Source organism: Daphnia magna, linkage group LG8 (genome assembly GCF_020631705.1).
Source record: "Daphnia magna isolate NIES linkage group LG8, ASM2063170v1.1, whole genome shotgun sequence".
Classification (NCBI taxonomy): Eukaryota; Metazoa; Arthropoda; class Branchiopoda; order Diplostraca; family Daphniidae; genus Daphnia; species Daphnia magna.
Genome location: NC_059189.1, coordinates 2,818,912 through 2,845,563, shown reverse-complemented (window position 1 = coordinate 2,845,563; position 26,652 = coordinate 2,818,912). Strand labels below are relative to the sequence as shown.

Below are 26,652 nucleotides of genomic sequence, written 5' to 3'. Positions count from 1 at the left end.
AACAAAACCCTAAAAGGAATAACTTCAAAAACACGTTTGCCGCAAGCAAGTTGACCTGAATAGCGGATTTTGGCGAAGAGTATGGGAATAATGGGAAACCAGACATTTCATGCGAATGGCACATTTTGATCTCAATATAATTTCATGCAACGGAAGAGCCCGCAGCGGCGAGTTGATTTCTTCAAACCTGTTTTACAAACGTAGTTTCTCTCGCAGCAATTCTTATTTAACACTCCTTTTTTTTGAATGCACTAGACCTTGCTATTGCGACAAAATCCCCATCACAGTGGGTGTAATTGCAACTTCCGAGTCACATGTTTATAAAAAGCTAACTATAGATGTCGATGTCCCATCGTGCCGTTTAGGGGAGAATAAAAGAATAAATTGAATTGCAGAAATAAAATTTGATCATTAAAAAAGTGAAAAAAAAAGTGAAAAAAAAACGAAAAAAAAAACAAAACAATAGGCTGATTTTTGAAGCATCAATTACTTCGCAGACACCAGAATGTTTCTTTTACATAACAAGATACTTTGACAACTCAACATTAATTTCCCTTAGTAATGGTAGCTGATCGACTTCGAAGGCCACGAATTGAGAGGTCATAAACCACTTCTTCGATTTTTTTGACATCGTACTTGAGGGCATCAAACCTTTTGCGCAGTGAATCATTCTTCAAATTCAGAAGACGGAATCCACCTAAAAGGCAATTATGTACATGGCAAATTTTAGAAAATTACAAATGTATGGCGATAATTTTATGAAGTATAGTAGTACCATTTAATTCGGAAACGAATCGAGATATGCGAATGGGAAGATCGTAATTACCAGCTGTTACACTGTTTACGGCCAACCTAGACTGCGGAAGTAAACCAAAAACTGTTAAACGAAATCCAAGGATGCAGTGTCAATAAATTGCCAACCAGCTCTGATGCTAACTGCAGGAGCCCAGAAAGGTAATCTTCAACATCCAAATGAAAACCATTTTCTTCCTTTATTGGTACTGTTAAAAAAATAAAACTCAAAATAAAGAGAATTTTTAAAAAGTGTGAATGGAAATATGTTGAAACCTTGAAGTAGCTTTCCAACATCTGAGTGAAGAGCAAGCTTTTCTGATTCGAGGAAGAAAATTAGTGCAGCAAGGAAAGAATAACGTTGCATAACATATCTCCAATGATCATTAAATCGGAAGTATTGGTTCGGAGGGATTTTGGAAGCAAGATTAGAGAAGTGTATGTTTGCCTTAGCAAGAGTGACTTTGGCTTTTAAACATAATTCTTCGACTGTAATATAAAAATGAACAGGTTAGTTAATTTACTGATATTTCCCCTTTAAAATATTGTAACAGAAACTAGGTATCCTTACTCTGTCGCAGGCCATCTTCTTGGTGAATCTGCTGCAGAATCAAGGACACTTCTCTGCCAGTTGTGTCCAACTCTCGAACAATGAGACGGATTTCCTTGAAGAATTTAATTTTAAGTAATAACACTCTCATTTTAACATTTTACACTCCCTTACTTCTCTGAGATCTTGATCAGCATCTAACATATCTTGATATTGGGCAAAAACGATTGCGAGGTCCATTCTGTTTACCTGGAAGTATGCTACTAACAACTAACAGACGAATGATCGAGAAATTTTCTATTGCTCTATAAAATTACAGTGAAATAGAGACAAAATGTTGTTTAAATTTTTAAACCACAGTAAATGAGGATTTTTGTCTCTTTACCTTGTTTATGGTTTCGATTGTCCGATTTAACGTCGCAAAGTTGAAACAGAGTTCAGTGTTGCCAACTTAAAAAATTTTAGGAACCTGAAAAGGGGAAAAAAAAATAAAAAATAAATAGAGAAACTGAGAAAGAGAAACGGATTAGAATGACACCAGGATTCGGAAAAATGGGATAGTGGAAGTCGGAATTATATGAGAAACGGTCAAACTGCTTATCTATTATAGTTGGTTTTTCTCACTGAATAGTATTTGGAAATAACGAAGAAAGATAGAAGCTGTAGTTTACTCCACACAGTCGATGTCCAGTTGGTCCGGTTTCATTATCTAGCAGGCCATGTTATCTAGATTTGGATATTTGCAGTATACAACATTGCATGTAAAGACTAAAGACACAGTAAAAATACCATCAAATGTTGTTCTAATGTGGAACAAGGGTTAAGGGGTTGGGGATTCCCTGAAACATAATTTTATTCACGTTAAGTAAAACTCAAGCATAACAAATTGTGATTAATTGCGAAAACAGCTCTATTGTATCGACAGATAGAAAGAGAAATGATTCTACAGGCAAATATTAATTTCTTGTTAATGCTTGTAATGTCTGCGGGAACCTCAGCTTTGTGTCTTACGGTAAGTTATTCAATTAACCACTAGATTTGAACCAGTTTCTGACCACAGAGGCAAAATTTGCCAACAATAACTCAGTTTCGACTCACTCTACCAATATGTAGAACACAACGAATTAACACAGGCTATGTATATATATATTTCAGACAGCAGGAACAACAAGGATAAATCAGTCAAGGCACTCACAAATGCAAATATCAGAAAGAAATGAAAATGTAGTAAATGCCCCGCACTAAATCATAATATACCCCCACTTGACACACAAGGGAAAGGACCAGGTTATGAATGTTATTATTGGAATAACTAATAAATTTTTTGTTTGATATCAACGTCATAACTCATATTAGCGTGTGATAAACCTGGTTTGAAAACAAAACAATCGAAATGCCTTAATTTGAACTACCATTCCGGCATACTATAATATGAAAATTACAACATCTTTGGAAACTCGATTCGTTCGGATTTTTAACACAAACATGCGTTGTTCTTTTCGTTGGTTTCCCATGAAAATGCGAATGTCACTTTCCATAGTTGCACTATCAAAAAGTACGGCTGCCGTCAAGCAATTACAAGGTACTTTTGCTGATGCATAACTGTTATGTAACTACACTGGGTTCAAATTGTCACAAAAAAACACATTTTTATGAACTACAAATTAACACTTATTATTCACTGAACTCTGCGTCAAATGAAAAAATAACAAAGGAGAAGACTGTACCACACACCTGTGTTCTGAAATGTTTCGCTGAAATGTTTGTTAAAGGCACGATCCCTTTTACGTCATTGCTACCGTGAATGTGAATTGGAAATGCAAGAATTGGAATGCAAAACAAAATTGGAATGCTGATTGCATGATTCCAAGGCGTGATGATAAGGCGGTGGTGGTTTGGTCCAACTGTTTACCTTGCTTACACGTGCGTGCTTTTCCCCTTACGCTTGAAGATTCCACCCAAAACAGATCTCCTCTTCTCTCTTTCTTCTTTTTTCTCTTCGCGCGGTGATGGCGTGGCCGGGACGTCACTCTCTGAAGACGTGTCACTTCGGGCTTCAACCGTTGAAAGTGGCCGTTGTAGTTGCTGTTGGGGCTTTTGTTGTTGGTGATGTTGCTGTGATTGTTGCGCATACTGCTGGTAATGCTGGTGCTGAAGATTTCCCGTCGAACTGGGAGCAAGGTAAGACGAACTGGATCCAGCCGAGCGGCCGTCTACTTGACTAGACAACGATGCGCGGCTGTTTGGCCCTGATCCTAAATTGAGAACGAAACAGCCGGTGAATGCTACTGCTGATATCTGTATTAATCGAAGCCGTAAAAATTGGACAGGGAAGCTGGGAACGAACCATAAGCTACAGCAGAGCTAGCATAATACGAGGATGATTCCTGCCACTCCTCAGCCACTATATGCATACTAGACATCTGACGAACTTGTTGCTGCTGATGGTGGTGGTGATGCACAGGCTGCGAAACCCCTCTTGGGGGAACAGGCGGACGGGACGGAGGTAAAGGAGGCGGGGCTGAACGAGGCAACGGAGGGAAGTCAACTACTATGTACATTCACAAAGCGCCATTGATAATTATACAATGCAAACGTACTGAAACATGTCAAATGAGTGCCAATATGCAAAAATGTCGAATGAAGTAAATTTAAAAAAAAATAAAACAAAAATAATAGAAACTGATGAAAATTCCAGGTTGAAAAAGATCAAGAAAAACGAAAGTCTAATAGATTTGACATGCCAGTCGCAGTACATTCCTATAAGCCAAAGACACTGAGACATGCAAAGAACAAGCAAACGGTTCCCAAACACGAAGAAAAACTATGAGCCTAAAAATCAATTCAAACCTTCAGCGTATGCTGCGTTGTTCACTTTGACCCAGACGTCGTCGCTGGACGTTGGGCGTGCCGGAGCTGAAGAGCGGGGCAGAATGGGCGGCGCGACCTGCGTCGTCGGTTCACTTACGGTTGCCTGACTCTTCTGTAATAACAGTGAAATTTAGATGAGATCTTTGCTACTTGCAAGCGTAACTCGACTACAAGAAGCAGACGGATAATTGTGGGCAGGCCAATCGTGCAGAATAGGATAAATCAAACCAACAAAAGCCAAAGTAGATAAATTGGAAGCGTCTAGTTTTGTGCTGGATACCTGACGCTTTTTCGGAGCAAGAGCAGGAGCGACTGGACTCGACTTGGTTGTATTAGGACCTCTGGCGTCAGGGGAATTTTCTCGGTAAGAATCAGAGTCGGAACCGGAATCCGCGCTGTGGAAGTCCTCCTCCGTATCTGGTTTGACTTCCATGGACCCGGCCGAACTCGAGTTCCATTTTAACTCTTTCGCCGAGGCCTTATTTTTGGTCGAATCAACCAAGGAGGAAGTAGGAGGATTGACGGACAGAGGAGACTTAGCCTATATAAGTGTTCAGTCGAGAAGACGACCCCAGAGTGGTGTATAAAACAAGAGTTAGAAGGTGAAGGTGTCGATAACTAGGAAGCGAGGTAGTTTCAAATCGACTACATGCATCAGTTATACACCAACCGACAAGGTTAACGTAACTATGCAAGCGAGCTTGCTATTTGACTATAGTAGTCTATAACATGCTTCAGTGCAAGGCCTTTCTTACCTGGAAGGTATCGTAGCTCATCAGTTGCTGAGCCGGAGATAATGAGGCGTGGAAAGAGATCTTCTTGACCCAGTCATCCAAGTGTTGTGGATCTTCCGCGGTGAAAAGGAATTCGGCTCCGTCAGACGTACGTAATCTGAACACGTTCTTGCGCTTGGTATAGTCGCTAGCACGTTCGCACTGTGCCTGATAAAGGTTAAGTGGCGAAGCGGCTGCTTTACTTTCAGCAAAGTCTTCTTGTTCCTTGAAGAAGCACAGCAGTTGACCGCACAAAACTAAAAGGTAAAACGAGAATCATTTAATCATCATCCGGGACATCGCTAAACACAAAAGGGGGGGTGACAAAAGTTCAAATACTGGTGTAGTAGGATTTCCAAGAGCGGATGGCAGCTCGCTTTCCACCACTTTGTTGTTCATGTTTGCGATCGAGGAAGCCACTCATCTCGACAGTTGCCAAATCGTCAGGATTATCCATCCGTTTGACTTTGCGGAGGCTGGTATTTCGTTTTCGGGTCGTAAAGCTGGGATTCCGCTTCAGACGTGAAGCGTCGGCTGCCGATAATGAAGTCGGACTGGAAGCTGCACCCGTCACACGCATACTTTCAGCTCGTTTGACTCCACCGACTATTATGCCACGTAGTCTATCGGGTGTCAAACTTGGATCCATTTTGACATTAGGGCTACTGTCTGGAGACACCAGAGTTATCCTTGGCTGAATTCTGCGGCACGAGAAAAAAGAGTTAGTGAGAAAACTTGAAAAATCATTTTTAAAAATGAACAAAGAGGTTTAAATTAATGTACCTGGGAGATCCTTCGATGGAGCCTTGGAAGCGTTCTGATCCTCCTGAGACTGAATTGGGTCCGGAGCCAGTAGCGCCGTTCATGTTTAAGGGCAAACGATCAAGCTCTTCTCGAGTCAGCTTGATCTCCTGCGTCCGACGTCGCTGTTGTTCTTCTTGTCTCCTTTCCTGTATGGAAAACGAAAGACAGTCAAACTAATGCAGACCTCTAGACAGTCAAAGCTCGTCTAACAACTTACGTTGGTGATACGCTGCATTTCCTTTCGCTTGGCCGCTTCCAACCGGTCTTGCTCGCGACGTTGCGCTTCGGCCTTGCGTGTCTCTTCTTCCAGTTTGCGCAGATGCTGGAACGCCTTTTCCAACTGCAGACCATAAAGAAAAATTTTATTGCTTAATAACTTCGAATTTAACAAAACAAAAACTATTTCGCTAAGGTTGCTTCACATACCAACGTGATTCGTTTCAATGCTTCAGCTTTCTGATCCTGGGCATCTAGAGTCTTGGCAAAATCGTCGTGTCGTCGGATGAGTTCTTCCACTTCGGGGATGGAAGAGCCAAGCTCTTCGTGAGCAAGGAGTTTCTCTCGTGATTGCAACCATGATTCGAGTTGAGAAGCGTCACGCTCGAAGAGAAGGGCATCCATATTCTGGAGATAGATTTCTTCACGACGCTGCCATGTCTCAAGTAGCTGCTGGCGTCGTTGGGTTAATGTCGTTACTTTATCGTGGATTTCTTCCGCCATAAAATGGCCTTTGCCAATCAGTGCTTCGCCCATGTGAACGAAACAATCAAATGGCTCCTTTCGGGCCTCAATTTCCGTTTGGCATTCTCGATGGCCGGCCAATTGCAAAGCCGCACTGGCGCTATCTCGAGCCAGTTCGGGAGCTGTGATTTTTGCAATCATTTCGCTGAACCAGGCCCTTAAATAAATAAAAAAAAACACAAAAATTAAAAAAAATGAACTTACAACAATAGTAATTCACTAACACTCAAACTTACATCAAATCGCGATAGTCGTCGAAATAAGCTTGCAACGTTTCTGCTTGCTGCAGTTTGTCTTTCCTCTGGGCTCCATTTTCGATTAAATCTTGCCAAGCACGAAGAGTTTCTCCATGGCGGATGGCAATATGTTCACGAGCATCGGGGAAAAGACCAGCCAGTTTTTGAGCCTCGTTGATGACGGCATCGACCTAACACACATTTCATCAGGTAAAGGGGAAGAACTCATGGAACTAAAATAGTTAAATTTACCTGTTCTTTTACAGCAGATAGATCGTGCTCGAATCCAGCATGCTTGCGAAGTAGAGCTTGGACACCTTCAAGGTCTTGGCCGTAATCTTCGCTGTAGAGGGCTGCCTCTTTCTCAGTGATCCATGTAACCGTTTCATCGGCATTGCGGTCGAAAACGTGGACTAGTTTGGCTCCGGATAAAGCGTCCTGTCGTGCATGTGATAACTCATTCAAATCATCCCAAAGCTGATTAACTTCATCAACTTTAGCTCGAATTTTTGCTGAATCAATTTTAGGATCGTCCATAGCGGATTTGGCAGTAGTTTTGAGCAATTCAATTCGATCTTGGCTTGCATTTAAAGTGCTAAGGAAGCTCTCAAACTTCTGAATTAGGATTTCTACGTGCTCGACGTCCCGACCGTAGTCTTCTGAAGCAGCCATAGCCATTTGCTCGTTAATCCAGTCAGCCACTTCATCTGCTTCCCGTAGGAACTTGTGGATCTTGTGATTATCGTCCAAGTTCTTTTGACGAGTCTCTGCTAATTGTTTCAGCTGTTCGTATTGCTGATCCACGGAAAGCATTTTGGCTTCGATATTGGGAGAGTCAAAATGTCCACGTTCGATCAAACCTCGGCTCAGTTTAGCCAACCGGCCCATATTCGCGTTGAAACCGCTTATGTCGCGTTGAATGACGTCAAGTTTTTTCAACAAACCCTGATAAAGAAAAATGAAATTTAATCACAATTAGCTATGCGAATATGAGCAAGTAATGCGAAGCTTACGGCGATAGAGTCCTCATCTTTTCCTACATCCGGATTTGACAATTGTTGGCGCTTTTCGCGGATCCATGTTTCAGCTTCCATAGCTTCCGAATAAAACATTTGCGATTCGACTGCATCTAGAAGACGCAATCGTCGAATGGATGCGTGATCTTTCAGCGCAGTCAATTGCGATTGAACTTGTTGTAAACTATTTTCCACCTAAAGAATGGATACAAGAAAAAGAAAACGTTGATGATTGGTGCAAACGTTGAGGTCTAGGTGCTTAACTGCTATTCAATACGACTATACCTGTTGGATAGCGAAGTGGTTGCTTTTGATCATTTGCTGTCCACGAGACACTACTGTGGCAATGACTGGTTCATGAGATTGAAGTTCAGCTTCCAGAGCCTGATGCTTCTTTTGCAACGCCTGAACAGACGCGAGCGATGTGCCCAAATCGGTGGAAGACGCGACGGGATGTTTTTCCCGGATCCACGAAAGCTCGTCTTCCACATCGCGTAAAAACTGATAGAGCAGCAAAGCGTCTTCCAGGTTGTCTCTTCGGATCTGGACGGGCTCGTGCAATGATTGATATCGCTTGATGATAGCTTGCGATCGCTCGTTGATCTCTTCTTCCTGGAAATGTTCGGCCTCGTGGAATGAAATAGCTGTCTCTTTGATGGACTGGATGGCATCCGCGTGTGCGTGAATGTCCACCTCAAGCGTTTGATGTTTCTTAAGTAGATGCTGAACTGTTGTGAGATCCCGACCGTGATCTTCCGACTGGAGTTGAAGTTCTACTTCATCCATCCAGGCATCGATATCGTCCAGGCTGCGGCTGAAGAGCAGCGCCTGGTAGGCATCCTGCAAACGATCGCGGCGCAGCTGCGAGGCGTCCAGCAACTGCCGCCAATGTGAATCAAGCGTATCCAGTTGTGATTGAATCTCCATAGACGCAAAATGGCCAGCAGCCATCAGCTGTTCACCTTCCCGTGTCACCTGTGACACTCGACCACGGTTGGCCTGCAATTCGCCCTCGAAGGCTGCCTGTTTTTGCAATTTGCTTTGAAGATTGGTAGGATCCCGATAGGCTTCATCGGATGCCACTTGTAATTTCTCTGAAATCCATCCTTCGACCTGTTGCATGGAACAAGGAAATACATTTAGAATTCGACACATCAAAAGAAAGTGGTAAGTAATGCGTGCCTCGTGAATATTGCGCAGGAAAATGTGGAGTTCTTTTGACTCCTCCAATCGCTTGCGACGCTGATGGGATGCTTCGCGAACGCGATCTCGCCTGCCCAAGGCTTCATCTAATTGTTTTTGAATTCCACTGGCATTATAATGTTGGTTGGCCAACAGCTCAGCGGCATATCGTTCCAACTCTTCGAAACGAGAACCTTGTGCCACCATGGTCTTCTCAAATGCCTCATGCTTACGCACAAGCATCTGGACGCCGGCCAAGGAATCTCCCAAATCATCGTTGTTAAGAAACGCTTCTTGCTTGGCCAAAGTTGCTTCCGCCTATTTAAAAAATGCTTCAATCGCAATCTTCTTGTAACAGGAGAACAATGCATTTTAATACCTGATCGACGAGCTCATCAAAATGACAAAGTTGTTGGCATTGACTCAGCAGAACTTTACGCTCCTCCCAGGTTGCTGCTAAGGTCCTTCTCAGTTCTTCTAGCTCGGACAAGCAAGTGCCAATTTCGTCCTTGGAAGGATGTTGTTGTTGAACCAGGCGCCGGCCATGATCTTTAAGGGTTGAAAACTTGTTCTGGCGGCCGTCGATTTCAGCTTTGCGCTCTTGATGTAGGTGCAGGGCTGCCTGGGCGTCTGTAGTATTGTTGGCCAACCCAGTTGCCTCCATTTTGTTGTTCATATCCTGAACCCATGCTTCTAGTTCACGCAGGTCAGCCTTGAATTTATGGAAGGTGTACGCTGAGGCCAGGCTTTGACGTCGAGCAGATGCCGTTGAAGTCAACTTCCTCCAGTTGTCCTGCGCTGCCGTCAACTTTGAACGAATAGTAGAAGCCATGTCGGGGTACTTGGCCGTCAATTTACGAGCATCGGCATCGTGCTCTTTCAGTTTGCCTTCAATCGCAGTTAGATCACGCTCAATGGCTTCTTGTCGCCTTTGAAGCGATTCGACTTGCGGCAGATCTTTGCCTTCATCAGCTGCACTAAGCAGGATAGTTTTCTCTGTAACGCGGCCTTCGGTATCATCAACGTCTCGGTTGAAAGCGTGGATCTCTAAGGCGCCAGCTAAATCTTGCCGGTATTCATCAAGACCACCCTGAGTGGCCCGCCATCGCTGATTCAGTCCATCACGTCGCTGCTGGACTAGTCGAGCATCGCTGCGACCTTGACGTACCACTTTATCGGCAAGTGAATTGATATCTTTGATTCGAGAATCATCAAATCTCATGTCAGAGTCAACATCATCCAATTTCCGTTGAAGAGCCTATGGAAGTCCATTTTTTTATATAGAAAAGTTGTCATTTAAGAAATCAACTCTACTTTTTTACCTGGCAATGTTCATAATCTCGACCGAGGTCACCTTGCTGGATCATCAACTCTTTGTCGGCTAGCCACGCCATGGCTTTTTCAAATTGGGTGTTGAAATCGAGAATGTCCTGAGCCTCTTCTAGGCCACGACCCAACAAAACTGACGCAGCAAGGAGCTGCTTCCAGCGTTGCTGGAGATTTTCAAGTTGTCGGTGGATGTCGGGCGAGGCTTCATGTCTTTTAGAGATCAATGTCTCTCCTGTCTGTTTGATTTGGTTCAATCGACTCTGATGAGCACTGACTTCAGCCTGGAACGCCTGGTGTTTCTGTAACCTCTTGGCCTTTGGCGAAAAAGAGAAAAATGTTAAGAATATTCCAATAGTATATCCAAATAAATCGTCTTTCACCTTATCCTCGAGTGATGTGACTTCTCCAAGTGCAGCTTCTGCATCCAGCTGTTTTTGGCGCTCTTCAATCCAGTCATCGGCTTCGGAGACGTCACGCACAAATTTGGCGTAAAGGAGGGCGTCGCGAAGACGATTGCGACGGCCATTGCTCAGCTCCTTGATGCGATTGCGACGTAGTGTCACTTCGGCAACACGCTTCATGATCCACTGACTCTCGAAATGGTTCTGGCCGATCAACTTATCTCCGTGCTCTATCAACAAAGCCAATCGATCGTCTTGGGCTTGCACTAACTTGTCAAACGCCTCGTGTTTCTTGAAAAGGGCCATGACTTCTTCGGCCGTTGAGCCAAGATCCGTTCCGAGAAGTGCCGCCTCTTGGGTGTTGCAAGTAGATTCGATTTGTTTGGCATCGCGACTGAAGAACTGGAGATCCAGCAGCTGATCCAGGTGAATCTTTCGTCGCTGCCAGATGGCGTGAAGCTTCTCGCGCTCTTGAAGCAACTGCTTCAGTTTGTCTCGGATTTCCATTACGCTGTAATGCTCTTCTTGGATCATCGTTTCGCCCGCCTGAACGGCCGAACTAAAGACATCTTCTCTGGCTTCAATTTCGCCTTTCAACCGGTCGTGTTCGGCCCGTAAAGCCTGGGCTTCGTTAGCGTCTTGCACTTTCTCCATGGAAGACATGACGGCCACCAATCCAGAAGCCCACGTGACCAGATCTCGAACGGTGGTTAGGAAGCGCTGTAAATCACAGCTCGCTTGCAACTCTTCTTTGCGACGTGCCATCCTTTCTTGAAGGGTGTTCCACGAGTCAATCACCAAAGCTTGTTGTGCTCGTATATGCTCAGCATTTCCGCCTGGGTATGCGGCCTGCAGTTTGGCTGAATCATCGACGAGGATCTGGATTGTATCGGAAATGGAATCACTTAGGATCCGATTATTTGAAATATTGGTGAACAGTACATACCTGTAACTGGGCTTCGAGAGCCACCAGGTCCGTTTCAAAGTTTTCGTGGCGCCGAATGAGACCCAAAACTGAGTTCAAGTCACGGCCAAGATCGTCCGGAATAGCCACATACTTCTCCTGAATGCGCGAAAGTGATTCGGCGACATCGCGGTTGAAACGATGGATCTCACCGGCGGCTACAAGTTTCTCATCTCTGAGTTCAACAGTTTCCAGCAACCTGGACCACTCATCGCTGAATCCCAAAAGTAATAGCGTTATGCATAGAACTGAAATTCAAGTCTCCTATCTTTCCTCCCCGTTGTTAGACAACAGTTAAAAACACCCACATGCAACCAGAGTGGAAAAAGAAGTAACGAAAACCAAAGGTCAAAGAGGTAACCACCTAAGGACGCTGTGCTTCTGGCCGACTTGCTCGCTGATGCGTGCCCAGCTTTGTTCCTTCTTCGGAGAGTTCATACTGGTGTGCCCGAGTGTTATAGGGTACGGAGAGTAGAGCAAAGAGAGAAACAGAAGATGAAATGGTGAAAAGATATCCCATTTAAAAGGAAACCGATTATCCAAATGGTTAGGTAATAAAGAGATTAGCGTGCATTATAAGCAGTTGAAACTAGTGCAAACCCACTACAACCATCGACATGCAATTTTCAAATTTCTCACCGGAGTTCTTCCTGTTTGGCAGGAAATTCGGCAGCATATGGATTTTCATTGGCTATCAGGCGTTTTGCAATGGCATCACATTGGGCAAAACGTTCAGATCCGGAAGCGACCCGCAATTTAAAATCTTCAAATTTGTTGATCAAAATCTTAAAAAAACAAAACAAAAATCAAGACAAAAAACAATAAATTTTGTTCATTTCAACCATGCAAATATTCGAATCATTACCAAAAGGTGTTCGTAATCTTGTCCGTAGTCTTCCGAAGAAGCCGTCATCATATGCTCGTTGATCCAGGCTAAGATGCTCTCGGCTTCGCGTAGGTATTCGTGCCGACTCACGGAGTCAACTAGTCGCTGTCTTCGTTGTGACGCCAACTTCTGCAGGTTTTTCATACCCTGGGAGAGTAGATGCTGGCGTTGTGTGATGACTTTACTATCGGGATGGTTGTTTGTAACCATAGCGTTGGCCATGTTGCCCATTTCGTTGATGAGGCCACTGTATGTGTCCAGCTCCAGTTCAAGGGCCTTGTGCTTGGTGAGTAGCTTGATTGCAGCATCTTCGTCCTTGCCGACGTCGGGGGAATTGATTAATTCCGTTTTCTCTGCCATCCAGCTCTCAACCTCAGAGGCCTCGAAGAAGAACTGCTGTGCCTTGAGTGAAAGGTCCAATTTCTTGCGTCGCTGGACAACAAGCTCGTGCAAGTTATTCCAGGCGGAATGAAGTTCACTGCATCGCTTTCGTATTTGATCTTTCTGCGGATGGTCTTCATCCTCCAGTTTCTGTCCCACACCCAACGTGTGGTCAATGGCCGGTTGATGGCCAGTTAGTTCTGCCTCTAATTTCTTGTGTTTCTTGTCCAATGATTGCGCAGTATGCAAATCTTGACCTAGCGTCTCTGAGCGAGCGGCTGGTTCTCTTTCCCTGATCCACTGCAATTCATTATCCACTTCAAAGTTGTAGGTATGGAAGCGTAGCGACTCTTCCAGCTTTTCGCGGCGCTGCTTCAGCGGATCTAGCATTAATAATTACAGTCATCATCAAGTACACCAGAAATTGTTCTATTCAATATGTTCGCTAGTACCTTTGAATGTACTGAGTCGTCGCTTATATGTCTGTCCCTGGCTTAGGATACTATCGGCATCAAAATGTCCGTCCTGGGCCATTTCTTCTCCGGCCAAAACCAAATCGTTGATCTTCTGATCCAAGGAAGACACGTCATTCTCAAGCATTTGTTGCTTCTTGAGCCGCTCTCGGCAGTTGCGCAGGTCATCACCGACGTCGTCCTGGTTGATTTCAGAATTCAGTTCATCAAGTTTACTTTTGGCGTCTTCTAGTGTCTTGTTATGAGCCACTTGATTAGCGGCTTGACGAAGCCTTCGACCCTTTTCAAGCGAAGCCGACACAAGGGCATCCCATTGATCATTCATAGCGTCGAGCATCCGATCAATGTCATCTTTCCTGTAATGATTCTTGCTCGACATGCTTTGTCCAGTCTACAGGCCGTCGATGGGGAAAATAAAAAATAGGTGGTTGGTATTAATAAACCGGTTTTCCTTTCGTTATTGCAAAATCGGTTACCTTGTTTATAGAACGTAATTGGCCTTCATTGGCCCGCAACTCTAATTCAAAGGCTTCGTGCTTTTGCAACTTTCGCTCTAAATTAGTCAGGTCTCGGTAAGATTCATCCTGCACAGTGCGGCTTTTCTCGGCCATCCATGAACGTAAATCATCAATCGACGCCACGAATTCCTAAGGAATCAAACAGTCAGCATTAACCTCAACCTTGTGTCGACCAATGACGTTTCAAACCTGGAATGTGTGAGACGCCACCAGCGCGTCTTTTCGTTTTGCCGAAACATTTTTTACGTTCTCGCGTCGCTTGACGACATTGTTCCGTCGTTCATTTATGCTAAAAAACATTGAATGTTAAGCATTTTTCAATTGATTTGAAATTTTAAAGCCAAAAGAGAAATCGTACTTTTTGCTATCGTAATGTTTGGCGGAGATGAGTCTATCCGCGGCTTCGCTAAACGATTTGAGCCTCTCATCTTGGGCGGCCAGCGAATTCTCGAAATCTTCATGTCGTTTTTGAAGAGCTTCCACGTCATCTAGTGATGACTACCAATTAAAAAGGAGCAGGTAAAACAAAAAGGTTGAAACGAATGTGTTACAGTGAAAAAAAAAAACAACAGCAACGTATTTATACGTACGCCCAAATCGAAAAATTCAAGGAAGGCTTCGTGCGATGAAGAGGCGGCATCAATCTGATCTGCCTCCTTGTTGAAAATTTGCAAATCAAACGTCTGTCGAAGAAAATCATCTTTTTGCTGCCAGCCTCGTTGTAAAGCTTTCCGTTCTTCGTCCAACTGTTGCGCCCTTTCTCGAACTTCCTTGTTGTTTGGCAACTTACTCGCCAGATTCGCCAACGAATCGAAACTAACATAGCAAAAAAGATGAAAGCGATTAAATTATAAGATGAAGAACTATTTAAACGAATGCGTACTCGTCTTGATGAGCGCGGATATCATCACACAAGTCCTGATGGTTCTTTAAATATAGTTCGGCCGTGGTCACATCACGAGCGGCTTCACCGGCGTTAAGCTTCTCTTTCACGTCCGCAACCCAAGTCAACTGAAAAAGCGGGCAAAGGAAATGGTTAACCTCAAATGGAATCGGTTGAAATAAAAATGTTCTCACCAGGCCCTTGGCTTCCTTAAGGAAAAGTTGTTGGCCTACGGCCTGTTCGAGACGGGATCTTCGATCTACAGCTTTGCTCTAAAGAAGAACGATCGGATTTAGGTTCATTTGTTTGACTTGAATCATTAAATAAATCATTGATTTTACCTTGACTTGTTCCCAAAGAGCCTGCACTTCTTTTTGCCGTGTCTGGACGGCCAATTTTTCTTCCGGGTAGGAGGCTGTGACCCTTGATTTCCATTAAAAGGTACCATTAAAACATCGCATCCAAAGTTGAAAAAAGTATTCGACTTACGAAGCTGACAGGTGATTTATTCGATTGACCCTTTCCTCGAGCGGTGCCAATTCTCGTTCGAGGTTCGTGTGCCTTCGCTGCAAGGCCTGAACCGTTTGCAAATCTCGACCCAATTCCTCCGTGTCCAATTTGGTGATTTTCTCTTCCATCCATTCCGAGGCTTCCGCGCAGGTGCGATGGAACAGCTCCACGCTAGGAAATTGATATTTCAAAGTCCAAACTGACTGCCATCTAATTTAAATATTTCCAACCCACCTATTGGCCCCCTGCAGGCTACGTTCTTTGGCCTGGCGTAGTTTGTTGATGGCATCTGACCGGTCATGAATGCTTTTGACGCGGGCGCGAATGTTGGCAGGCGAAGCGGCTTTGACGGCCAGTAGCTCGTCGGCTCGTCTATCAATTCCATCCAAGCGGCTACGACTCGCTGATAAGTCTGTCACGATTTGCTGTACGTTGGAATGTAAAGGAAAAGAAAAATCATCAGATTAGATTACCATAGGTGTGCGTCTTTACACCGTTGTGTGTGTAACAGTAAAACCGGTTTGTCGCTAGGTTTTCTTACCTCGAATTTTCGCTTGGCCGCATCGACCGTATCGCCACGGTTGTCCGCGTTCAGCTGTTTTGCTTTCTCTTGCAACCACTTGTCGAAATCGTCACATTCACCGTTGAAGGCGAACAACATGATCGCGTTCTCAAGGTCCGTGTGCCGTTTCTGGATGATTGAATGTTACGTTAATTGTTTTAACAATATGGGGTACAGGTAATAGAAAAAAAAAAGGCTCACCTTGGCCAATCGAACAACTTCATCATACGATTCGTTGATATTCTTTTTTCGTTGGGACACTGATTCGATTTCCGTTGCTAAAAAATTAAATACATTAAAAATTTTATGAAAAATTGAAATCATTTTTTCTTGCAAAAGAAAACTGACCGGTTGCTTTTGGTGGAGGTTTTGGTTTCCGGACGGGAACTGTTTTCTTGGTCATGCGCGTTTTCTTGATTCGTCGGACATCCTTGACGGTGACAGGCTGACGAACTTGAACGGGAATGCGTTTGCCTTCGATTTCTTTGACGTAGTTGGCCGGAACGAATCCGTCCTTTCCAGATCCTTTACGCACGTGCCACCAGTCATCGTTGGTTTTGTTCAAAAGGAATAAAACCTTTGAAGAAAACAAATACACGGATGATAAGCGATGAGTCAACCCATTTCACGAGCGTGTGTCATATTTAATTACACTGTACAATGTACATACCTCTCCTTTAGTCATAGTCATGCCCTGTCCTTCAAAGGCATAGATGGCCTTGACTTGTGGAACTAGACGCTCTTCGGTCACTGTCCGGTATTCGGTACGCTCGCAAGACTCTTCTTCCGAGTACTCTTCGGGTACCATGCGGATCTCTTCGCCCCATTCGCCGTCCGGCTCTCCTCTGGCCGAACCGTTTTCCATGCCTTGCTTAGTCGATCCGCCGATGGCTAGCGACGTGACACCGCTGGCTACTAGACGATCAGCTTGCGTGTTTAGACTCAGGATGTCTCCTTCGTACGCTCGGATTTGTCCCTGTAGATCTTTGTGCCGGGCCAAAAGAGCCTGGGCACTGGGTCCGTCTTCTCCGCAATCGTTTGATCGAACCAAAGGCATTTTTTCTCTCAGCCATGACTCGGTTTCGTTGGCGTCCGCGTAAAACTGCGTAAAAGGAGTCAATGAAATTCAAAATTATTCCGATCTTTTTCTTTGATCATATCCAGTTAAGTTTGATCAGTAACCTGATAAGCTTCGGCCGCTTCCTCCAGGCGCGATTTGCGCTGCTCAGCCAAAGCGCGCAATTCTTTCCAGTGTTTTTGAAGACTGTCGATGTAGGCTGCGATTTCGTTGGATTGCGGATGTCCGGCGGCCATCAATTCGCGCCCGGCTTCGCACAACTTCTCCGCCTTGTTCCATCGCGCCTTTAATTCGTCTTCCAACGCCTGTTGTGTTTGTAGGAGCGCAAGAGTAGTGATATTAGATAGGGGACGCCAACAAAATGATGGATTGCACCATGCAATGAATGCAGTACCTTGTGCTTTTGCTGTAGGCTAATCAAGGCCCTCAAATCTTTGGCGACAATACCCGTTTGGCAGATGCGTTTCTTTTCTACTAGCCAAGCCTCTTCTTCTTCATGATCCTCCCACAGTTGGAAGAGGGCTTTAGCGTCTTCAAGACGCCCACGTCGAGCTTTGGCTTGTTGTTTGAGTCTAAGGGGAAAAGAAGAAAAAAAAAAAACAACATTCAAACGATGACGTCATTGGCAAATATTCAAAATAAGATGGATGCACAAAAAAAAACAAACGATGGTGGACTTTCCACACGAAAAAGTATATTAACCTGTCGTAATCTCTGTTCAAATCGTCAATTTTGATTTTCAGGGTGGGCCCTTCGCGCTGGACGGCCACAGTGTCGACCCCCTGCAGGATGTGTTGCGTCTGTCGGTTGAGACGTTGGATGCTATCACCCAGGGCGGCTATTTGCGATTCGAAAACATGATGTTGTTGCGTCAGATCCTCAGCAGCCAGCAAATGGCGTCCGACATCCTCGGATTTGAAATTTTCCTGATCAATGCCAAAACGAAACTCTTCGTTTACATAATTCATTGTTTGCGGACATTATCTGGCAAGTTACAAACCTCTAGATCTCTGATGGTAGAGGCGACTGTGTCGAGGTCTCTCATAACAGACATGAGCTGACTGGCCGACTGCAAGGCCAGCCGGTGTCGTTCCAGCAGGACCAGCAGTTCATCCCATCGAGTCAAAATTTCTCTTTCACGTTTGTTGATTTGATCTTTGCCTCGGTAATTCTCTTTCTCCAGTTCAGCAGCCATGCTCGTCAAATGATGAAAGCGTTCTTTCTACAGGAGTTAAAAAAAGAAACATTTTTTTTTTTCAAAAGGTCAGTGTAAAACATGACGTCATTTGACACGCAAAAAAAAGAAGAAGAAGAAGACTCCATTTTCAAACCCCTACCCTGGATAGAATATCAGCGCAAATGGCTTCATGTTTCTTGACCGTCGCTTCGACTTGCGTCAAGTTGCTGCCGTAGCGCGGATCGGATAGAACTTGAATCATCTCTTTAAGATATCCATCTCGCAACAATCCCTGTGGAATGAAAAAATAATATTATTCGTAAGCGAAAACGTGACAACGCATAAAAATGCCAAAAAAAAAACATCTTTTCGTTTTTACTTTTCGTTCAAACTTGTACGCCAGCTGTTCCAGTCGTTCCAGTCTGAGTAATTCGTTGCGCAAGGCCACCTCTCGCCGGTGCTCGGCTTTCTCCAGGGCGTCCCACGCCTTTTGCAGGGCGTACAGGCTGACGCCTTCGGGCGGGATGAAGCTGGGCTGCCTCAACGTGGCCAGTTGTGTATTGGTGGCAAAAAAGAGGGCTTCGATTTCACTTCGCTCCTTGTACCTGGTGCGTGTGTGACGAAAAAGGCATTAGAATGACTTGTGACACGATATTCAAACACGCCAACCAGCGTGCGATTTACTTTGGAGGCTTTTCCACGGTGCGGTACTGCTTAAAGTCCAGCAGTTGACCCTGGATACCCTCAATCTTGTTGGGGAATTGGCGATCGTCCAACTGGACCAGCTTGTGCTGTATCCATTCGAGCAAGTTACTGCTCAGTTGGCAATAATTCTCCTTTAGCCGGTCGGCTTCCATCATTTGGCCGACGATCTATTTACAAATCAAATGAGTTTCATGTCGTGCACGAGTTGAAACGAAAACAAGATATTCAAATTACATTGGCTATCCTTCTGCCTCCTTTTTGCTCTTTGGTCATGCGGGCAAAGGTGTGATAATAAGATGCCACATAGGTGATGACCGACTTTTCATCTGGTCGGGCCACGTCGATATCTTCTGCGTCTAGAAGCGGAGCGATGCCCAGCTCGCGTTCCGCTACGTCAAAGGCGTACTGGAGATTACCCACATGATCGCTGGGATCCAGTCGATTGTAATCAATTATGTCTGGTCGATGGGAGTGAATCAAGGCGTTGAATCCCATTCCACTTCTCCAGGATCCTGAAAAATCGTGGATGCTGACGTACTCGTAACCGGTCGTCTTACGCTGACACCACAATAGCAGCGCATCTTTAGCGGATTTCTTTTCAGAACTTTCATTTTCTTCGTCCTGAAGAATAAAAAAAAACAAAAAACTTGATTGGAATAGCTGTCTGATTGTTATAAGAGCACATCTCAATTTTCATTACCACTTCGATTTCGATTTCCTGGATTTGAAATCGTAAAATGATGGTCCACATAAGACCTAAAATTAGACGAGGATTGCCATCGACAATGTCTTCGGCGCCAATACTCTCCAGGCGCACCTAATAATGACGCAGCCGGAAAAAGAAAAGAGATAAGATTAAAAAGAATGAAAATAACTAACAAAAAAAAAAAACGCCTCTGGAAATTGAACTTTAAAAGGAAAAGAAAAACAAGACGAACTTTGGTATGGAGAAAAGCCAGGCTTTTGTTGACGTTTTCGATCTTGTGGACTCGCATCTTGCCATTGTTGGGCTTGGCCAGCTTCTCGCCCGAGATGATCTCCAACAGTTTGAGGAGTTTCTTGCCATCGGCAAGGTCCACGAACAGGTCTTCCACCTCCATACGAGCCTGTGCAATGCATCATCATTGCCGGCCCAGAAAGAAAAAAAAAAAAGAATCAGAAAACCGCCAATTATCAAAAGGCGTCAAGATAGATACACAAGTCAGTCAGCCGTCATTTCATTCAGCGGGTGGAAAAGAAAAAAGAATTTTATAGTAATGCATAATCTAAAATAAATAATAAAAAAAAAAAAACGAAGAACGGAATGCCTAGTCCATCACATGTCACGATCACGGACAATAACGGAGCCCGCAGCCCGAGGACTTATCTGTTGTTGTTGTTGCTGCTGTGGTATTGTTATCAGTAAAGAAAAAGAAAAAAAAAAAAGGAGCCCTGTCGGTTTGACCCGTGTGTATGTGTGTAATAAAATATATTTTTCCAAAAGTCAGATTTACTTTAAGGCTATTAAAGGAAAGAGGATTTTCGACATGAAGCGCCATCTTTACGCCATACGCTAAGTAACACATTCGAAACGTCTCATAATCGCATTCAGGAATGAAAAGCCGGACGAAACTAATTGAGTCGGTGCATCTTATCTCACGATCTTATCTTTCACTGAAACTCGACAAACTTGGAGTTGAGCCAATGATTAAACCCCCCCCCCCAAAAAAAAAAAAAAAACATTATAAAAATTTTAACTGTACCTAGGCGCGTAGGTGGATAATGGAAAAAGCTACAAAATTAAGAAAAAGGAGACATGAGAAAGATGAAGAAATACTCGTCTCATAACGTTCTAATGGTACTCGTATAATTTACGTGTGTACGTGTGTGTGTGTGTCCAGGACAATATGTTAACCATAAGAGATTAGACCAATCACGCTCGTCATGGTGCCTTGCCCATGATTAGATTTCCTCTCTAATTTTCCTCTTTTTCCTTCACAAAATCTGACCGCATTCGCTACGTAACATTTAGACATGATGGAAAGGGACAAGCCTGGATGATTCGATAAGCGTCAAGCGTATATAGCCCACTCTCGGCAAAAGGGCGGAATTTGGGGGGTTCATGGTAGCAAAGATAAAGGAAAAATGTTCGAAAAGAAAAGAAAAATCGATTTAAATTTTTTTTTTTTACCTTGGTAAGAAACGAGTTCATCCATTTGGTGAAGGTTTTTTTCTGTATGTGTAGCCGCTCCTCTTGTAAAACTTTGATGCGACCTTGCTCAAATTTGAGCACGTCTTCACGTTGCGACATGGTCATCGCCCGATCCCCGGCTACCGGATGATCCAAGACGCTTTAAACGGGTCGTTGCTTTGTCTACCGCCAAACAGGCGGCTGTTCAATCTCGTTATTTTGTTTGTTTGTTTTTTCGTTTTTCTTCTGTCGTTGCGTGTAACAGGCCGTTCGCTCCGGCTGCTTCTCTACTTCTAGCCAACTATGTTACAACGTTACACCGTGTTGCCTGAGCCCGGCAGGTCCCAATCTTATCGCCATCGTTCACGTATCTGTGCGGAAAGAACGATATTAATAAAATAAAAATAAATTCGTTAAGAATGTGTTCATCATTTAAAAAGGTGTCGTCATGCGCAAGGTGTCGTCAAAGATAACACATTTCTTATCGAGGCAAATGGCGCATTTGTGTTCTGCTTTAGCTTATCAGTTCTTTTCCCCCTATTTATTCAGAGCTCATGTTGAAACCATTAGAACATTTCTATTTTCCGAGCTTAGCTGCAATGAAAATTTCTATCGGGACGCGCGTCCTCGTGTGTGTGTGTTTAGGACATGCGCCTTTAGTAAACCCTGCCCAAACCCAAAAACACCGCCAAGCTATTCCCCCCCCCTCTTCGCTACAGCTAGTTATTTATTCCACTTTGTGTTTGGACGCAAAACCATTGCTAATTCCAGTCATTTTCCTCCTTTTTCTTTTTCCTATGATATTTGCTCCAAAACGAAAAAAAAATTTTTTTTAATGACGTCATAATCACCGGTGTTTATTTAAATGTCTATCGGCTACATCGCGCCCTGACATTTAGACAGAAAAGGAGGTGGTGAGCGTTGAACAAAAAAAGAAATCCTAAGCGGTGCAGGTAAAAAAAAAATATATAGGTGAGGGATTGGAACGATTATAAAGGTACGGGCTGAATGCATATAGAAGTTTGATGGAGCCAGTGAAACCCTTCGACCTCATCCGCGCCGCTCCAACAAATGGAATTATCTGTTGAGAAAGCTGATGGAAAGACAACAACAACAACAACAACAAAAAAGGGCCTTGGCGCAAGGACAAATCCACTTCGTATGGGGGAATATAAATAGTAAACTTTAGAAGCCTCGGCTACAAAAGAAAAAATCCATTTTTTTCTGTTTCTATACAAGAGGGTCAATGACATCATTCGATATGCGTGTAACGGGCGGACGACTGGCCAGTTTACAAAAAAAAAGGACGACGGGTGGTGGTTCCCATCCGGTCGCCTTCTTTTTCGTGAGAGAGAAAACGAATAGAAAAAAACAAAAAAAACTCGAAATCGAGAAGCGGAAGGATCCAGTTGGCCACACCAAGGGCAGTACAGCCTGTGTGATTTGTTTTTTTCCTCGTCCCCAAAGAACCACAGACTCCCGCGCCATTCACGTTCTCTACATTTGAGTATCAACAGATAGAGTCGTAAAAAAAAACAAGAAACGAAAAAATACGAAAAACACGAATGTTCGTTAGCAAGGACCCAAAGACGAACAAAGAAGAAACAATCAAACAAGGTAACATCATTAGTGTAACTATGTAAATACGTTGCATAGCAGACACATCAAAGTTTGCTGTTATAGTTCTTCCCATTTAAGTATTTTACGAACGTGATTGTTATCGTGGCAAAAAAAAAAAGAAAAAGGGCAGACGAAGATTCGTGAAAAAAAAAGGAGCGACTCATCGAGCCACGAGAACTGGTTTCTTGTATTAAATGGCACGGAATAAGAAAAAACGGTAAAGTAGCCCACATTTTGACGTTAGGTAATATGCAAAGACCTCACACACACGCAAACACATTCACAGTGTGTCCAAGCATATTGAATTGAATTTGACACCGCCCAGTCACGCCCTCGATCGTGAATGGCCCGTATACACTCAATCTAAACCGACAACAACAATGTGAATTTCAACAAAACAACACAGAATGACCTGCTGCTAAATAGCCAATCATCGAGTATTGCCTAGCAAACAAAACCATTGTCCGGCTGATGAACGGGAGAAAGAAAAAAGGAAAGCAAATGGAATGTAAAAAAAAAACAAAAGAAAGAAAAATTTTTTGTTTTGAGAAAAAGGGCCGAAGGGCTGCCATTGAAAACGTCCGACATTGCTACATCTCGGTTTTATTATTATTTGCCTTTTATCTCTTTTTATTCAGTCACACCTTGTTAATAAAACTGAAACGTCACTTGTTTTTCTCTCGCTCGATTCTTTTTTTCAAAGTTACGTTCACTGTGCGAGCGTAGGAAGATTGTTATACATTCCGTCCATCCATGAACACCTAATGTATCGGATCGCCGTTGCGGTTCTACTTGGTTTGCCACCCGCAAAATGAACTGAACGAAAAGTAATAAAAATAATTTTTTTTTTTAAGAAAAAAATGTATCCGGAAACATTCACCCACACAAAATAAACGGAACCGCTAGATTCTTGAAGTGCACGCAGAACGAAATTATGAAAGACGATCGACTTCATTTCACATAATAATTATGAAAAACAAAACAAAAGATGAAGAATTTCGGAATCCGGTTCTACTAGTGGATTGACAAGAAAAACGGTACAACCAAAACAGAAAATAACGTCCATTTTTATGAATCTACATCTTATTAAAGAAAAAGACTACGATCTGACTCCTTATCGAGGTGAGGAGCTGCTGCGAGCTGATTTACGTTCCGGGAAGACGGGAATCCGACAGAGCAGACCAGTATAAAAAAAAAAAAAAACCACGATCACGTTCGATCAAAAAACAAAAAAAGAGAAAGAAAACTGAAAAAGAAGAATCCTAATCATCACGAAAGGCAAAAAAAAAAAGAGAAAATAAAACTCCCAAGGCCATGAATCTACATATCTTGAATGTAGCGGCCCTGACGCTACAGGCGGGATCGCATTCCGTAGCGGATCGTTGGGCACCGGCTTCTGGCTTTTTCTTTTTTTTTTGTCTATTCTTCTGACACACACACATGCATATACGTATACATTCTAGCATATTGTCTAGCGTATTTAAAAAATGCACCAATGGCGGATGGGAAGATACACGAAGACCGGACGTGAGTGAAAATAAAAAGACACGCGCGCTATAAACGTTTTGCTAGAATTAACATGACCTCCTTTTAAGAGGTGCGTTTGTTTTATTCTCTTTCTCTTTTTTTTTCCTTTTTCAAGTAAAGATTTTTATTTTTTGCTGATTTTTTTTTTTTTTACATTCTAAATGTGTTCCCCAAATTGCACGATTTTCAATTCTTTAAAAAGAAAGAAAGAAAAAACAGGTTCTTTGGACTGTAGCATCGTTCATATCTTTTCTTTTCCGTCGTTCCCCCGCATCGGAAGTGGTCAACCAACGCCATTTTCTTGTTTAAAAAAAAAAAAAAGTGAAAAAAAAAGACCTTCCCACCATGGGAAGACTTCGTGATCCAAGTTATCGATGAAACCCTTTTTTTTTTTTCTTGTCCACCCTTTTTTTTTTTTTGTAAAGGAAAACTTTCAAAAAGGTTCGTATCACAACGACGTGCAAGTAAAAACATTGTAATCGATAATGTAGACAGTGAAACGGGTGGATTTAGGCAATGGCCAAAAATATAGAGGCTACCACGCAAAACTACTTGTCTTTTCCTTTAATGTTGTTTTGTTCTTTTGCTCTTCTCTCACGATCTGATTGCAAAAGAACTTACAGGCATTCACGCAAAAGAGTGCTCGTTTCGGAAAACCCTCATAGCGACACACAATAGAGAGTGAAACTTTCTGGTTACGATGGAAATAACGTGAGGGATCAATGGGTCACGTCGCCCAGACAACCGGAGCCATAAGGTGTATAAAGGATGGAGAGGGGGGGAACACACACAAAAAAAGAGTGCCTATACCAAGATAAAACTCACGGAGAAGCTCATTACTCAATGTCTTTGAAAAAAAAGAGCTAGCTACTTGATTGCCCTCCATAAAAGAGCATTTTCTTTTTCTCTTTTCCCTTTGACTTTTTTCCATCATCTCCGGCACCGAAAGGCACACCCCCCTCGGTGTTTGCCCGTTGATTCAAACAAGTTTCTATCCTCCGGGATCAAGAGGAAATATTTAAAACAAAAAAATTCTTTTATTGAAAAAAAAACAAAACACGAGTGCGTGTGGTGGTCGTCTTTCATTTTGGTTCTTTGAAAATATGCAAACTAACCCAAAAATTTTGCGGGTTTTCTAGCAAAAAAAAAAATTGGGAGAAAAACCAGACGGATACATATGTCTGTGTTTGTTTGTTTGGTGACGTCAATGCTCCACTCCTCCCCATCATCATCAACCAAAGAACGAAAAAGATGAAAAAAAAAAAAACCATCAAACAACCTGGCACGGACACTGTCTTTCCTGCCTTCCAAAGTCAAAATGTCTGTGGCCTGCGTCATCGTTTCCCACGAAAAGGAAATGATGTCTATGCGATCGCAGACGAAATTTTAAAACAACACGTTTCAGCAGTCCGTCGTCGTCGTCAAAGATGAACAACAAACATTCTGACTGTATATGGTTGTAAGACTATAAGCTGAATCTTTAAAAAAACAAAACAAAAAGAAGCAAAAACCGGTTGACGTTCCATCATCGTTGGACCATCACGAATTAAAAAGAAATAATAGAAATGGCATTGAGGGATGACCTATAAAGTGCCGCCAAATGGCGCATAAGTGTGAGCAGGCCTTAAAGAGCCCATTCTAGTGACAGTGGGGGAAAAATGGCGGGGCGCACACACACACCATCACCAAAGAATGCAACAAATTCGTGGCAAAAAGAGCACGAAAAACTCTTTGGGATGACGAGACAGCCGGATGGAGGCAAAAACAACAAATGTGGCGAAATAGAAAATGTAGGAAACTTTTGTTTTACCTGGAGAACGAAGTTTTTCCGGCATAATCCACAACAATAACAAGGCAACAACATCAAACACAATAACACACAACAACAGATTGCGTTTTTGTTTTGTTTTTTTCGGCCTTTTTTTTTTAGTGCTCGTATTTTTCTCTTGGAGTTCAAAAGCCACGCACAGACAAGAGGAAAAAGAGGCCACTTATTGGATGGAGAGACACACACAGGGCACGACCACCAAACGGCTGCCGTCGCAAAGAGAAGTAACGAACGGCTCGACGAGGCAGCAAAAAAAAGCAACGGCGGCGAAGTCAGCGACCTCTTGCGCGCCTTTTGCCATCACCGCCTCGAGCGATGTAAATTGATCGCACACTCAACGAGATACACGCAAACTTTTTCTTTCTATTTGGGAGGGAAATTGGATGCCAACACATATACACACAAAATGTTGGGCCGTATACCTGTCTCGAATTCGCCACGTCGATAATATCCGAGGAAAACACGAGACTCGACTGAAATACAAACAGGCAACACACACTGCTGGCTTCTTCTCAACTGCAGAAAATGGAAAACTATTGCTGACAACAGTACGATGTTTTTCTTTTTTCCCCTGGTTCCCAGCACCTCTCTCTTTCCTTCTTGGCAGCCCACCTGTGTACTACCAGTCAAGGTGTACACACCTTATCTGGTATACAGACACACTAAAATACCTCG

The 26,652-nt window shown here is 43.3% G+C and overlaps 2 protein-coding genes and 1 long non-coding RNA gene across 11 annotated transcripts; 1 reads left to right on the top strand and 2 right to left on the bottom strand.

The window, feature by feature from the left end:
- Positions 1 to 468: 468 nt before the first annotated feature.
- Positions 469 to 2,069, bottom strand: LOC116928773 (translin). Of its 3 annotated transcripts, XM_032935871.2 has the most exons (8): positions 1,967 to 2,069; positions 1,728 to 1,811; positions 1,517 to 1,647; positions 1,364 to 1,457; positions 1,069 to 1,281; positions 922 to 1,001; positions 776 to 857; positions 469 to 697 (listed from the first exon to the last, which is right to left on the bottom strand). In XM_032935871.2, exons 3-8 carry the CDS (start codon positions 1,580 to 1,582, stop codon positions 546 to 548), a joined length of 687 nt encoding a protein of 228 aa, XP_032791762.1. In that variant the 5' UTR covers positions 1,583 to 1,647; positions 1,728 to 1,811; positions 1,967 to 2,069; the 3' UTR covers positions 469 to 545. The 3 variants fall into 3 exon arrangements, with proteins under 3 accessions (XP_032791762.1, XP_032791763.1, XP_032791764.1); XM_032935872.2 differs by lacking the exon at positions 1,967 to 2,069 and having other exon boundaries at positions 1,728 to 1,882; XM_032935873.2 differs by lacking the exons at positions 1,728 to 1,811; positions 1,967 to 2,069 and having other exon boundaries at positions 1,517 to 1,721.
- Positions 2,070 to 2,466: 397 nt separating this feature from the next.
- Positions 2,467 to 26,634, bottom strand: LOC116928758 (spectrin alpha chain, non-erythrocytic 1). Of its 7 annotated transcripts, none has more exons than XM_045177742.1 (47): positions 25,960 to 26,634; positions 21,003 to 21,373; positions 19,771 to 19,938; positions 19,533 to 19,649; positions 19,067 to 19,453; positions 18,812 to 18,999; positions 18,507 to 18,732; positions 18,288 to 18,419; positions 17,951 to 18,172; positions 17,653 to 17,876; positions 17,345 to 17,522; positions 17,055 to 17,255; positions 16,543 to 16,974; positions 16,221 to 16,449; positions 16,074 to 16,150; positions 15,852 to 16,001; positions 15,545 to 15,735; positions 15,290 to 15,481; positions 15,142 to 15,223; positions 14,995 to 15,072; positions 14,801 to 14,928; positions 14,508 to 14,733; positions 14,276 to 14,415; positions 14,107 to 14,206; positions 13,876 to 14,046; positions 13,379 to 13,790; positions 12,525 to 13,309; positions 12,299 to 12,444; positions 12,024 to 12,098; positions 11,642 to 11,873; positions 10,675 to 11,574; positions 10,288 to 10,608; positions 9,345 to 10,223; positions 8,966 to 9,283; positions 8,069 to 8,896; positions 7,781 to 7,978; positions 7,020 to 7,712; positions 6,768 to 6,958; positions 6,217 to 6,688; positions 6,008 to 6,130; positions 5,770 to 5,936; positions 5,326 to 5,687; positions 4,969 to 5,243; positions 4,494 to 4,754; positions 4,193 to 4,325; positions 3,690 to 3,890; positions 2,467 to 3,597 (listed from the first exon to the last, which is right to left on the bottom strand). In XM_045177742.1, exons 2-47 carry the CDS (start codon positions 21,126 to 21,128, stop codon positions 3,260 to 3,262), a joined length of 12,675 nt encoding a protein of 4,224 aa, XP_045033677.1. In that variant the 5' UTR covers positions 21,129 to 21,373; positions 25,960 to 26,634; the 3' UTR covers positions 2,467 to 3,259. The 7 variants fall into 7 exon arrangements, with proteins under 7 accessions (XP_045033677.1, XP_045033675.1, XP_045033678.1 ...); XM_045177740.1 differs by having other exon boundaries at positions 3,690 to 3,893; positions 25,960 to 26,633; XM_045177743.1 differs by having other exon boundaries at positions 3,690 to 3,863; positions 25,960 to 26,633.
- Positions 21,594 to 23,417, top strand: LOC116928777. The gene is made up of 2 exons (XR_006650170.1): positions 21,594 to 22,619; positions 22,686 to 23,417. It is a non-coding gene; the product is annotated as an uncharacterized LOC116928777 (long non-coding RNA).
- Positions 26,635 to 26,652: the final 18 nt, after the last annotated feature.

Excerpts from the sequence above, each read along its gene's own strand:
- LOC116928773 (XM_032935871.2), bottom strand. The coding sequence starts at position 1,582 with ATGGACCTCGCAATCGTTTTTGCCCAATATCAAGATATGTTAGATGCT. Across the intron at positions 1,002-1,068 it reads TGTTGGAAAGCTACTTCAAG|TACCAATAAAGGAAGAAAAT; the intron begins GTTTCAACATAT and ends TTTTTTTAACAG. Across the intron at positions 858-921 it reads TGCAGTTAGCATCAGAGCTG|TCTAGGTTGGCCGTAAACAG; the intron begins GTTGGCAATTTA and ends TTACTTCCGCAG.
- LOC116928758 (XM_045177740.1), bottom strand. The coding sequence starts at position 21,128 with ATGACCATGTCGCAACGTGAAGACGTGCTCAAATTTGAGCAAGGTCGC. Across the intron at positions 15,736-15,851 it reads CGGCCAAGCGAAAATTCGAG|CAAATCGTGACAGACTTATC; the intron begins GTAAGAAAACCT and ends TCCAACGTACAG. Across the intron at positions 9,284-9,344 it reads TTGATGAGCTCGTCGATCAG|GCGGAAGCAACTTTGGCCAA; the intron begins GTATTAAAATGC and ends TTTTTTAAATAG.